The sequence below is a fragment of the Serinus canaria genome, chromosome 10, assembly GCF_022539315.1.
Source record: "Serinus canaria isolate serCan28SL12 chromosome 10, serCan2020, whole genome shotgun sequence".
NCBI lineage: Eukaryota > Metazoa > Chordata > Aves > Passeriformes > Fringillidae > Serinus > Serinus canaria.
Genome location: NC_066324.1, coordinates 19,449,624 through 19,463,878, shown reverse-complemented (window position 1 = coordinate 19,463,878; position 14,255 = coordinate 19,449,624). Strand labels below are relative to the sequence as shown.

At 46.5% G+C, this 14,255-nt stretch overlaps 1 protein-coding gene across 4 annotated transcripts in view; it reads right to left on the bottom strand.

Annotated features, from left to right (window-relative positions):
- PSTPIP1 (proline-serine-threonine phosphatase interacting protein 1) overlaps nucleotides 1-14,255 on the bottom strand; it is a 57,947-nt gene that overhangs the window by 24,179 nt on the left and 19,513 nt on the right. For all 4 annotated transcript variants that reach the window (XM_050978335.1, XM_018923264.3, XM_018923263.3 and 1 more), the window contains 2 exons: nucleotides 9,678-9,778; nucleotides 5,522-5,596 (listed from right to left, as the gene is read on the bottom strand). In XM_050978335.1, the coding sequence (XP_050834292.1) occupies nucleotides 5,522-5,596; nucleotides 9,678-9,778 (176 nt within the window). The remainder of the gene's footprint in view (nucleotides 1-5,521; nucleotides 5,597-9,677; nucleotides 9,779-14,255) is intronic.

Genomic DNA, 14,255 nt, shown 5'->3' with positions numbered 1-14,255 from the left:
CTTGTTCTCAGAGGAGCTATAAACAGAAAGGCAGCAGCCCTGAGTGCAGCTGGGAGGATTTGTGTCCAGCTCCCAGCTGGGCTGTGATGTGCAGCCTCAGGAGTTGTTCTGTCAGCTGCTCAGAGGCTGCACTGAGCACCAGGCTGGGCTCAGGGACAGCTCTGGGATTTTGTGGCTTTCATGGCAGCAGCAGCCTCTGTGCAGGGCTGCTGTTGTGCTCTGGTGGGTTCACCTCCACCTTCTGCTGCTTGGACATGTCCAGGTGTGTGTCAGGAGTGGCAGCAGCCCTGAGCTCAGGGGAAGGGGGCTGTGTCCTCACTGCAGGGCTGGGCACTGGGAGCACACACATCCCCCCAGACTCTTCTGGGGCAGGGGAGCAACAGGAAGACATCTCCATGTTCCTCCTCCTCCCTGTAAACCTGACATCAAATTAGACCCCTTGTGGCTCCAGAATGAGCTGTGCCATCCAAATCAAAGGTTAAAACAGTCAAAACAAATTCTGTACTTTTAACATAGGACTAAATTTCCTCACATCTCTCAGAAAGAGAGCAGCACTGCTCAAAAATGCCTGTTTTCATCACCAGAGAGCCTGCCTAGATCAAATTGAACAGGGGCTAAGCAGAAGTTTAGGTCCATTTTCAGAGTCCTGAAAGTTCATAGTGCTAGTGTATAAATTCTGTGTGGGTTCAGAACATTTGGATGGAGAATAAGCAACCATGGAAGGATGTGACCTTCCACCCTGACTTTTAGCTTCAGTTCAAAAATTCCTGCTTTGTGTGGAGTAACACAGAGGATTTTGTATATTAAGTGACAGATGCACTATTTTTATCCACAGGAAACAGCAATTAGCATTTCATTACAGACGCCCTCACCTCACACTCAGTGAAATTTTCTATTTCAGGCACCACAGAGAAGAGCAGAGCACACATGGGCTTGAAGGAACTACCCCTTCCCGAGGTCCCAGGGAGGTGGTAGTGGAAAAAAGGGATGAAAAATGTAGGAAATCATATCCATGAGAAGAGACAAGCAGAGCAAATGACAAAAATAGCTGTTGTCAGCCTAGGCAGAGTTTAACCAGCTAGTGTGAGTTTGCATCAGTTATTTTACAGAAGAGCAGAGTTCCCAGAGGCCCTGGTTTGGCTGAAGCTGAGCAGCTCAGAACTGGGCTCTGGAGCATTTTCTGCTTTCATGTTGCTGTGCTGAGGAGCTGCCCAAAGGCACTGCATGGAAATTCCCAGGCACCCTGCAGCCACAAGGGTGATTCCTCTTAAAGGCACAGGCTCTGCTGAAAATCATCTCAGTGTGAGAGGCATCACTGCTGTGCACACCCCCAGCAAACACTGCAGCTGTGATCTCAGTCTGTAATTTGGCTGAAAATCCCACTTTCTGTACATCCCCTCCCATGTGTGCACCACTGAGAGTGCAAATACTGCACTTTAAACTTCAGAACCTGTCGCTCTCTCTCCCCTGCTGGATGTGGGTATAAGTGTCCTTTGCCAAGAAAACATGGCTGGAGGTTTGTCATCAGCTTTTTATAATTTCTTTTATGGGTAGAGACTAGGAAATGGTGATGCAGATTTAATTTTTTTAGTTTAAAAAGTGGGATAACAGGCATACATTGCTTTACCTATTGACTCAGTGCATACTAAAATATTTCAGGGCTTCCAATAAGGAAAACAAGAAAACAGTGGAGGCTATTCCATAGAAAGCTGCTACTGGTGTGGCATCCTGTGGACTTACTGATTGCTATGGCTAGAAGATTATTTAGAAGAAATATCTTTATAAGCTTGCTCTGTTGTTGTGCCCTTCCCTTGGGATCCAGGGTTGGGGACAGAATATTAACTGAAGGGGTTGGTCTGAGCTTGTGTGATCCTTCTTGCAGCCTTAGCTTGGAGTGTGTGCATCCCTGTGTGCCCTGGAATGGGCTTGCCAAGGCCTGTGGTAAGGGCTGAGTGAGAGCTGTGCTGTGGCTTGGGAAGAGGGAGGGAGTTTGTGCCAGCTGCAGGGCTTTGGGAAGGACCAGCAGCCTGTGGAGTGGTGGTGCCCTTTGGTTGTTAGCACTTGGAGGGAACTTTTACTTCCTGAGCTGGAATGTTTGCATGTTTGTTTGCTCTGTCAGTGGTATCCAGCACCAGCTGCTTCTAGAAACCCCATCCTGGCTGTTTCTAAAAAGAGGAGAGCTGCACTGTGTCTGTCCTGCTGGTTTTGGTGCTGTCAGGCACATTCTGGCCTGGGGGCTCCCAGGGCCAGCCCTGACCCTGCTGTGCCCAGGAGCAGGGAGGCCCTGGCCCAGTCACTCCTGGCTCAGTCACTCCTGGCTCAGTCACTCCTGCTGGCACTCAGCAGCAGCCCCTGTCCCTGCCAGCCCTGAGCTCAGAGTGCTCCTCACACCCCTGCCCTGGGGCTCCTCACAGGACACAGCCCCTCTCTTTGCCCAGCTCACAGCTGTCACCGCTGGTGCTGGCTCTGAAGGGCCCTGTGTGCCTCCCTGGGGCTGTCCCTGCACAGAGCTCTCCACCAGAGGGGCTGGAGCCGTGGGAACACCCAGGGACACAGGATGGCATCCTCATGGCTGCTGTCACCTGGAGTCTCCTCCAGCCAAGAGAGAGTGGTCCCAGAGTTGCTGTTCCATTCCAGTGAGCCTTCCCTACAATCTTTTGAGTCGGTAGCATATTCCTGCATCTGTGTCTCTGGTGAACAAAAAAGGGCAGTAGAATCTATTTATACATTTATATATTTATACATTCAGCTGAGCTCAGCAAGTGCTCCAGCTGAAGCAGAATTTGGAGGGAGAAGGAGCAAGCCTGAAAAAATGTTGAAATTGTTCTTTTCTTTGATTCAAAAATAAAAGCTTCTAAAATATAGGGGAGGCTTGGGAGAGAAGTGTTTTCTGCAGCAATGGCCACTCCCTGGTGCAGTGTGCCATCACCTTCTCCAGGCTGCTCTGCTGCTTGGCATTTACTCATTTGCTTATTCCCTGCACCTTGTTTTGTGCTATCCTGGCTGTGCTGAAATATCAACCTCAGCCCTGCAGTTGTTTCTCTTAAGGTCTTCTGGGAATTTTCTCATACAGGAAGGTTTTGGGTGTTTGTTGTGGATGCAATTTTTATGTTCCTTTTATAGATTTTTTGAAAGGGTATCAGGTACCCTCCTGATGTTAGGAACTACTGTGATGTGAATTTCCCAGGAGAAGTGACAGAAAGCCTCAGTACCTGAGATACTTAAAAAGGTGGCTAAATTTAAGACTAGAGGATAATAATTTTGCATTGGCAAGAAAATGACTGAGTGATTTAAAATTAGTAATTCCTGCTCCTCTTCCATACATAGCATGGCACAAGAAGGTCTGCTAAAAACCCCTGGAAGCTACCTTTTTCCTGGTGACTGTCAGATGGAAGTTTTAGGTACAAATACATCAGAATTTAAGAAGTACTGCTAGCCAAAGCTGCATTTGAAGATGTGAACAGCCCTGCTCAGCCTATCAACTACTTGTAGTTCTATTAGGACTTGGTATGCTAGATGAAAATAGGGAGTCTTATAAAGAGGAAACACTTGGAAAAAATGCACTGGCACAGTTGCAGCATGGTCCTTTCAGGCTTTTCTTATTCCAGGGAGTACACAGATTCCCTCCCTCAAGTCTCCCTGAAGGACTGACCTTGAGGGCACAACTGCTGCCAGCAATCAATGTCACATAAACAAACAGAAACTTCACACTCAGGAGAACACACAGACACAGAAAATTCAACAATTTTAAGGTATCAAAACCAAACTCTGCATTTTCTTGTGTTGTTCCAGCCCTGGACAGACTAGTTTTCCCTGACTCTTTGTTTGCCCTGGGCAAATGCCCTTCACCCTCTGTGTAATTCCTTAAACAATCAGAGGATTCTGGATGAGAGAGAGAAGTGTCCCCTCTGCTTCAGACCAGGCACAGTGAGACACTTGCTCTGACAAAAGCATCAGTGCAGAGCTGGTCTCTCCCTGGCCAGCTGTGGGTTATGGAAACAGTGAATCTGCTCCACAGCACAGCTTTGTTTGTGTATTCAGCCTCCCCTCCATGCCAAGCTATACAATTGCTGGATCAGAGTGGTGCTGGGCCCAAGCCCAAACTTCCCCCAACTTGAGGGGAGCTTGGATCCATATCCCAGCACTGGGACTTGGCTTTGCTTCTAAATCAAGCTCTCATAATCTCTTGAGAGAAGGCAGACCCATGAATTGCCCACTGAGTTACTGAAGGGCAGCCAAAGCTGCTTGTTGCAGCCCACATTTGCTCTGCCTGCCCTGTGCTGCCAGCAGAGGAGTTGAGGTGAAGCCTTTCTTAGAGCCTGGAATGCTGATTTTAGCCTTTGGGTTGAGAAAAACCCATCCATCCTCAACCTGACGTTTTCAGTTCAGAACATTTTTTCTTTTCCTTCCTTTTCACCCATGAGGTTGGTGAAGTGAGGTACCAGGAAGGCAGAAGCCAACTCCTGGGACTGGGGCATCCCTGGGCACTGCTCAGGGGCCAGGCACAGCTGGAACACTGGCAGGGCAAGCCTTGCACATTGCCCTGGCATTCCCCAGCACCTGGGGAGGCCCAGCAGCGTCTGTGCCAGCCTTGCTGTGGCACCTGCCATGGGGACAAGCTCTCCCATGAAACATGGACAGGAAACCACTTGCACTGGGAGTGATAAATGGAGGTGAAAAAGAGACTGCCAGTAAGAAATGAGCTATGGGATGGAGGAGGGGAGCAGGCCCCAGGGATCAATAGAGCTGGTTTGTGTTTAGATTGAGGTCTTCTCTTTCAGGATTGTCTTCTGTGACCCCACATCTCCACCCTCTGCCACCTTATTACTGTATTATTGCTTGTTACAATAATGACAAAACGTCTCATTACTGCTGCTGCCATCAATAACAGCAGCAGTTTATCAGCAGTGTTTATTAAGTTAAATTCCATACCAATATCTATCTTCCCTCCCAACACAATTTATACATAATTTAAGATAGTAATGGAGGAGACTGAGAAAAATATATGTCACCTTAGTGTATTTCAGTGGTTCCATGGAATTATTACAAATTAGGTCCCTTCAAAGAGATTTACATTTTGTATTCCTAAGCTAAGCCTTTCTTCCTGCTGCAGAAGCTGATTTTTGGGGTCTTTGTTCTGTCCCAGTCTCTCAGTGTTCACCAGCTTTCCAGAATTGTCAAGCCACCATCCTAAACATTTCACGAGAACCTTTTCCATTCTCTTTTTTCCCCATCACCTGGTCTGCTTTTGGAAGCAAATATTAAACATTAAGAATCATAAAATTAAAAAAACACAAAAACTCAGCAAAGGACCTACTGGCAGTTTCTAACTAGAGACTATTCACAAACAGTGAATCCCACTGTGAAGGACTGTGGTGTTTCCCCACTTCCCTGTACATTGTGAAGAGCTGTGTAATGCACTGCAATGAGTGGTTGTGACCTCATCCACAGGCAAAACACAGGAGTCTGCTATTTCTTCCAAGATCATTTTGTTTGCAGTAATAATAAAAGAATTCCTTACTTGATTTCTGTTTGTCCTCCTGCTTTTCGGGCGATCTGAACCAGCTCTTTCCCATATCTCTCTTCTGCTTGTGCTCTGTTAAAAGAAAAACTCACTCAATTTCTCTTAGTGGTGCCAGGATCACACTTACACAAATCCTGTAATTGTATCTGAAGTACAAAACAGAAGAAAAGCAACTTATTTGATTTCTCTATCTCCTCAATCCTAGTTAACCTCTGAAATACTTTGGCTAAGTTATTTCTGGAAGAAATGAGATAAAAATGAAGCCCATCCATGGCTTTGATTCCTGTGGAATGCCATGTTCAGCTCTGCCCCCAGAACATGGGCTCCTGGGAAGAAGGAGGTGAACAGAGATGAGATGAAGGTGTTCAGAACAGAGCAAAAGGAACCTAAAACTGATGGCTGACTCAAGCCATGAAAACACCAGCTGTGAGGGCAGTGAAGAACAGGTTCCAAAGGATCCATTCAAGAAATGGGAATAAATAAGAGCCAGGGGTTGAGAATAAATGGGAGCCAGGGGTAGCAGGAGTATCTCCATCCATTAGGAAGTTGAGGCCCTGCTGGAAGAGCTGCCATTGAGGCCGAGGGCAAATGAGCCCTGGTGGTTGTGTGGTGAGGCTGGGGCAGCTTTGTGGAAGGCACAATCTCACCCAATGGGGAACTGTAACTGGTGACTCAGGACAGTGGCTCTGTTTCTATGGTTAATAAAGAAATACAAATATTTCCTTTGCTTTCCCTTCCCCCAGCACTGGAGGAAACTTCTATTCTCTTTAAAAAAAGTATTTGTACTAAATGTGTTACTTCCCTTCTCCTGGGTGCAGACCAGGGTGGAACAAGTTGTCAGTCTTTGCTGCTAAAAATTATGGAAGGGTCAATAATAAATGATGAACAGATAGCCTGGTGCTAGCACCTGGGGGAGGGATGATTTTGGTTAGGGTTCAGTTCTCAGAAGCAGTTTCAAAGCATTTCAAACTGTTTTGGCCTGAAACTTGGCACTTTGGAGAGGAGAACTCTTTGTTCAAAGCACAAATCTGACATGGGTGCAAGGCCTTACAACCCTGCAGGGTTTTAGTCCCATCAGTCCTCCCACTTGGCCAGGGGGTGCTTGGTATGCCTTTGCTGAGTTCCAGCAGTTTGAAGCTGCTCTTGCAGTTTTGCCCCAGAGCAGCTGCTGGGGTGGGTCCCTGAGAGGGTCCCACGGCCCCTCCTGCTGGCCCTGGGCTCGGGGTGCAAATCCACATCTCCTGGGAGCTCAGGCAGGCTCATCCTGGGACTCTCCCCAGCCCAAGGAGATCAGTCAGGCCCTGGAGCAGCAGTGCTGGCCCTGCAGCAGGAGCAGAGAGCTCCTGGCCTCTGTCCATGGCTCCCATGGGTGGAGCACTGCATGTGCTGCCCTCCTGCACTCAGAACTGCTGAGTTCCAGGGGGGTGTTCCTACATCACTGCTTGGCACTCCTGACTGAGGAACAGGGTGCAAAACATGGTGACAGGCCATGCAGAGGCACCACTTCCTTTTCATTTTAGATGAATGAAATTTCATCAAAATGGAAATACGCATAATGTGCAGATGAAGAATAGATTAATTTTCTTCTGATTTCAGTATCAAGAAACACTTCTGAGTCAGAGGCTTTGCTTAGTGCCAGTGCCTGTGCAGCAATGAGAATTACTCCAGTAATTACTCCCACTTTGCTTGCTCAGTACACAAGTATGTCATGGGAAAAAAGCATGGCCAGTCCCAGCTCCTGAAACCTCAGCATGGATGGGACTGGACTAGCCCAGGGTCAGAGGAATTTCACAGGAGGCTGACACCATCTCTTCACATCTGTGTGCTGCTTTTCCCACTTTACAGCACTCCTGCACACAGCTTCTAGGTGTCCCTGCAGCCATTCAGAGATAGAACATGCTTTGTGGTTTAACCCTGGGCTTTGTTCTGGAATACAATTGCTTTCTCACTCCCAAACCTCTTAGGCCCTTCTCTGGGCCAGTTAGGGGAGTTGTGATTGGAACACTGATGGAGTGTTAGTGTGGCCAGGGCCAGGGCAGCTGGTTTGAGGACTGCAGGAGTCCTTGTTGAAATTCCAAGGTGAACCACATGGCATGGGCAGCCTCTAGAAAGAGATTCATCCCATCCTTTGATCTTCTGCTGGGTCATTCCTGTGAGTGACGTGAGGCCGAGCTGAAACAAACATCTGCCAGCAATAAACAGGAAATCACATCTTTGACTCAGTGCCCATCTCTCATCTCCTTTTGCTCCCCCCAGCAGGCACGTACCCACACAGGTGCACACGATCTCTGCAATGTCCTGGGGGTGGGAAAAACCTCATGGAAATATTTGCAAAATGACTGTATGTGTATTTTTTCTTCTTTACAGAAAGAACTTTGTGCCTCCACCAAAAACCAGGAAAAACCTCATCCTGCAACTTTCAGAAGCCTCTGCAATGTTTTGGCAGGAGCAGAGGCGTGTGCAGCACCCGATGCAGAATTGCACTGCCCAAAGGCTGCAGTGCAGTTCTGAGCTCTGTAAGGTATGGTGTTGTATTTGCAGGGAGGAATGATGAATCTGACTCCATGCTCTCAGAAGGCTAATTTATTATTTTATTATGCTCTCAGAAGGCTAATTTAATTATTGATTATTTTTATTATTTTTATTATTTTATTATTTTATTATTTATTCTGTATTCTTTAGTATAGTTTAATTTATTATTCTTTAATATACTATAGTATATTAAAGAATACTAAACTAAACTATACTAAAGAATACAGAAAGGATACTGACAGAATGCTAAAAAGATAATAATGAAAACTCATGACTCTCTCCAGAGTCCTGATGCAGCCTGGCCCTGATTGGCCAAAGAGTGAAAACAACTCCCAGCAGAATGCAATGGAACAATCACCTGTGGGTGAACAATCTCCAAACACATTCCACATGAGCACAACACAGGAGAAGCAAATGAGATAATTATTGTTCCCCTTTTTCTCTGAGGCTTCTCAGCTTCCCAGGAGAAAAATCCTGGGCAAAGGGATTTTTCAGAGAATGTGAATGCCACAGTATGAGGCCCAAAGGAGCTGTTTCAAACACTTGCAGCTAAGCTGCCATCAGGCAGATGTGACTTCAGGACTGTGTGATGTGTGCCAATATCACAGTCTTCCACTGGTGGTTGAGAAAAGCAACTTAAAAAGCTTCAGGTTTTGATGGGATGCTTCACAGGTGGTGAAACAGCCACCTTTGGTTCTGACAACTCACACACCCTTGAAAGTCCCAGGGCTTTAAAATCAACCTTCAGAAAGCCACCCTAAACCCAAAAAACTAGATGGGAACAGCATGGGAAGAAAAAGCAGGAAGGTAGAGCAATATTCTTAAGGTGACAGTACTGAGATGAGCTGCTCTGAGATTGCCTGCTGGATATATAATCCATATTTGTGTGGTCTTTCCTACGTGTCCCACCTGAGTGAGTGTGTGCTCCATGCTACATGCTGACACTGCTGAATGCACCTAAAAACAGAACCAAATTTCAGAGCTGTTTTTCCAAGTCACAACTACAAAAATGAATGGCAAAGGAGGCAGAGCAGCAGTGTGATCCACATTTTCTCACCCATAAAATTGTCAGCTGTCCTTAGTTGCTGTTGAGAAGCACCAAGAAGCACATAATCAGAAGCATAAACTACAACATTGTTACTCAAAGCCTGCTAAGGTTGGTGAACAACAGGGGCTGGTTTGGGTGTCTGGGTAAGGCCTTAGGTAGCATTTTATGTAGCTTTGTATTTGAGAAAAGTCTCATTTTTGGCAGGAAACTGAAACAGTGCCTGTGGCAACAGCATGTTCAAAGAGAAACAAAAATGTGCAAGTCATTTTTGCCCTGCAAAAGGGGAAACTTAAAAATGTTACTTGTGGATGTGGGTGCTACAGTGTACTTTTAGACCCATAATGAGGGGTCTTAGTGGAGCTCTGGGTTTCTGACTCTCAACCTTCTCTTCCCTTCTCAGGAGATTTCTATTTATCCAACTTCACATCACAAGGCTGGGATTCCAATTACTCAGGCTTTTCTATGCAAGCTCATAACAATACCAAACTGAGAAACAGCCTGCTATTCCCTTCCAGATGCCAAATGAGACAAAAAAGGAGGTTGTTCACCTTTTTTTCACTCTGATTTTCATACCTCTGCTTGAGCAAATCCTCCACATCTTTGCACATCTTCTTCCCCTCCAGCAGCCGCTGTACGAGCACCTCGTAGCCAGTGTGGAAGGTGAACTCCTTGCACTGAAGACAGAAAGAAAAAGTAATAGCTGTTAAGCACATCAGTTCCTCTTACCTTAATTCTAATTCTTATTTCTTAATTCCTCTTACCATGTTTCTAGAAAGAAAGGTCAGAGTCAGCTCACACAAATATCAGCCTGTGGGGCAGTGACTGTGCCACCTGGTCAGCGGTGTTTTCATGGGAGGGCTCCTAGCACAGGCAGACAGGATTTCTGTGTTCTACTCCTGCTCCTCCCACTGCCTCACAACAGGATCAGGACAGGCTATTTTTCCACAGGGAGCCTGAGTTAACCAGTCCACAGTGATAATGCTATTGAAAATGTAGTGGTGAATGTTTTCTGAGCTTTATGTTGCAGCATTAGGGTAAAATCACAGGCTGTGAAAGCATAAAGAGAATGAGTGTGTTCCTTCCCTCAAGCAGTTTATCCACAATACAAGCCCTTACATATGAACTGAGTGCAGTTTATGCATCCATCCACTGTCCCCTAAGCAGTTACCATTTAATAAATGGGTTACTTTATTGCTTTCCACCACCACTGTGAAGAAGACAGCTGTTTAAGTTTTGGTACTTGGAAAAGATCCTCTGGCAAGCAACTGCTGGGCACCTGAGCTTGTGCCTTTGCTTCCTTGTTGCTGGGACTGGAGAGGAGCAGGGGAGCTCTGGGGATGAGTGGTGCTGGTTGATGGCAGCCTCCCCCAGCTGAGGTGCTGCTCACACAGGCCTTGGGGCTTCCAGGGAGATTTGCAAATCTAGGAACAATTTTTTTTTTGCTTCTTCAAGAGCTAGGATAAATTCCTGCAGACAATCCCTGTAAACCTACAGGCTGTAGTAACATTCCCAGTGCTACAGTCCATTGTTAAAGCCATCACCCCTGAAGAAACAGGATCTCCAGCCCAAAACATTAGTTTTCCTATTGTTTCCAAGGGCAATTTACACACATATCACAGAAGGGATCCTGCTGTGAAATAAATGAGAAGCAGCAAGTTTTGCCATTCAGAAGGAAAAGTAGGAAAGGTTCTTGATAATACCCTGGCAATGGACTTAGCATTTCCCTCCCCTCTTTTTTGTGAGGACATTCCAATGGCAGAAGGCATCACTGCTGTAAAAAAATTACCATAAATGGCTCCCTCTGCCTGGCAGAAACTCTGGTCAGATGCCCCACAACCAGCTCGCACCCCCAGCATTTTAACTGAACATTTTCAGATGCAATCAGCTATATCCCATAGCTGTGCACAGAGCTTTCTTGTCCCAGAAATGCTGCCCATGAGGTAAGTGAAAATATCCCGTGGGCTGGCATCACCACAGCAGTCAGCCCCTGCCACAGGCAGCAAGGGCAGTGACAAGCTCACTGGGAAGTTAGTCTGCCCCTCTGTTCAATACCTCTCTTTGTTCAGTAAATGCTAAAACTCAACTGGTGCCTCTCCCCACCTCTTTTAAATGGTACAGTTGTTACACTGAAAGGATGACAAATTCTTTATGTCTGAGAGAAGGCTTATTGAATTCCTTAAACAGAGAATGCAACCCTAACTTGTTATCAGCCCAAAAACATGCACACAAGCCCAGCAGTGTGCTGGGGGCAGCCTGATGGGCTGAGTCCACTGGGAATTTCCCCAGGCCCCTGGAAGCACTGCTGCCTGCCAGGTTCCTCTGGGGGTTGTTCCCCTGGCTGGCAGCAACCAGCTCTACCTCTCTCTGGTAGAGAGGTTTGGCTCCTAAGGAGGGCTCCTACTACAGACACTTATTTAATCTATCTTCATTTTGGGGGGCATTCATCTCAAAATTTGCTTTCTTGTCCTCCTCTGTGTTCCCAAAGAATGTGGAGGCCCTGTTTCAGAAACAGCAGGGTGAGAAATGCAAAGCAGGGCTCGCAGGCAGCAGCTCTGGCTGTGCCCTGAGCAGCTTGTTCCACCTGCCCGGGCTGCAGAGGGAGAGGAAACACCACAGCCAGGGTGAGACAAGTGGGAGCTGCTCTGGTCACTCATCCTGTAGCACTGCTTCTGAATTTCCAACCACAAGGGAGCCATGAATCACTCAGGCCTCAGCTTACTTGCACAAATGTTTCCCTTTCATTTCAACACCTCTGTTTCTTTTTTCACATGTTGTACAACTGCATCCTCTCTCAACCCCTCCTTGCATCCAAACAAACCTCCTCTGCCCTTTCCTGACATTCTGCTTTGTCACCCCATTGATTCCCACGTGTTGTTACAGCACCTGTTCAAGGCTGAATAAATCCCTGTTGGACAAGGGTGATGCTTTACCACTCCAGTAAAGACCAAGTGCTGCTTTGTACCATGGCATTAATGTCAGCTCTCAAAGAAACACTTTTGGTCCATCAGAGGATTGTGTTTGCCTTCCTTCACTATCAAATCATAGCAGTGGCACTTAAATGAGCTATGATCTACAGATATACCTGCAGTTCTCTCCTCTCCTGCTATTTTATTCAACAAGGTCTTAGAGTATATTGGATTTTTTCACTACTGATCTCTTACTCCCATTTTGTACTTTGAAACTTTGATTTTTATCTCTTTTCTGTTACGCCACGCTTGAAGGTTATCAGATGCCTCCTGCCCAATATTTCATTTTACCTCTTTGTTTCAAGCACAGTTATTTCCAGCCCATTCTAAGGGTCTTATGGCAGGATCCAGCATCTCCCCCAGAGCAGTGTCTTTGCCCATTTCAGAGTTCTTTCCCTGCTTTGTCTGTTCAGCCCCGTTTTGTTTTTATCTAGTATCTTAAGGATTTCCTGTGCAGCACCATAACTGACCCCACATTTTCTTTGTCAAGACAATCAGACAGCAAGATTGGATCTCATTAAACAACTGTCTAGCCTTGCTAAGCTGTCTTGCCTCTATTCCATTTTCCATTTACCATTTTCTGTTATAATTAGCACCCTCACTGAGTGGTTTTGCAAAAGCTGTTAATCTGCACTGCTCAGACAGTGCTTGGTGCTTCTCAGAAAGGATTTTGTTCTGATTCTAAGAAGTAATGAATAGTCAAAGTACTATTTTATATTTTTTTAGAAATTAAAAAAACGCTTTAATTAGATAATAAATATAGGCATTAAATGTGTAAAACATCATTGGCTTACACTCAAATCTAGTTGCTTGGAAGAGGGTGATTTGACTCACCACCAGTAATTTCTCTCATTGCCAATAAAGGGATTCTGCTCAGTCAAAGCGTGTGTGGCTGTGAAAGAGGATTTAATCCTTGTTGCTATAAAAGATTCCTTATTCCTTGTTGGCCAACAGGCCTATAATTACCACCAAGAAAGTGCTTGACAGGGATTGCAGTGTTGTGAGCAGAGCTATGTTGTCCTGAAATTCACCCCCTAACTCTGTACGTGTGCTCTGCTCTCTGCCTGGGGATTTTCTTCTTGTTTTCTTCCTGAAAACCCCCAGTAAAGGAGGGGCAGCCTTTCCTCCCCTCTGCCCAGCGACAAAAGTTGCTTCCCTCCAATGCAATGAGCAGCACTGTTCCTTCAGAGACAAAATAAATGTGGAGGGGATTATAGGACTGAACCCCTATGAACTACAACTCCTGTGCTGTGTTTAAACAGAACAGCTTTTCCTAGAACACCTAAAAGGAGGCATGGAAGCCTGCAAGCAGAGATGATGACAGTGAGCACTCTGGGATACCCATCCTTCCTTCCTCTTCTTTTCCCTCTGAGGATTAGCCCTGCTGCTCCCTCCCATCAGCATTTTCCTGGGAGATGTGAGCCTTGGGACTGTGCCCTGTCCCTCGTGGTGCAGGTTTCTCCATGGGGAACCACCCAGGCAAATGGTGGGAGTTCACTGGGGCAGAGATTATTCAGGGCTGGCTCTGAGCTGGTCCCTGCAGCCATCAGGGAGAGGCTCTGAGGATTTTGCTTCGGAAATGAAGGCTGCAAGGGAAGACTGGCAGTGTCAGTTCCCTGCCCAGAGGGTAGGAGGTACCAGGATTGCTGGGGGGTGACACAATTTCTTCTTACCTTCTGGTGGCACCAAGCTGAATGACCTTGTGTCTTTAGCTCCCTAAGGATCAGCCTTATTCCAGAATATTCCTCTGAGCCTCGTGCTGCTGGGTGCTCAGAGGGAACTGCAAGGCTTTTTGAAGTACAAGAGTTTACATTTTGAAGTGAAAAGGCTCCTAATGTAATAATATCAAGGAGGAAGGACTAAAATGCTGTGTTCATTACTGAAGCAGCTCTCAGTAAATAGCTTTTCCAGTGGACTGAACTGAAGCAAAATGATCCAAACCCATGCACAAAGCACTCATGGCACACTCTGCATGTCTAGCTGGTGATGATCACAGTGACATGAGCTCATCAGGCCATTGTGGCTGTGGTGAGGCAACTCTGGGCTTTTCTGCTGTGGCTGCTCTCCCTGGAGCATTTCTAGTCATGCCGGCACCTGGCTTGCCCACCCAGGGCTTTGTTTAGAGGCACTTTACACAGCCCAGCTCAGAGCTCTCCCTGCTCCTGCAGGATGAGCCAGCTTGGCA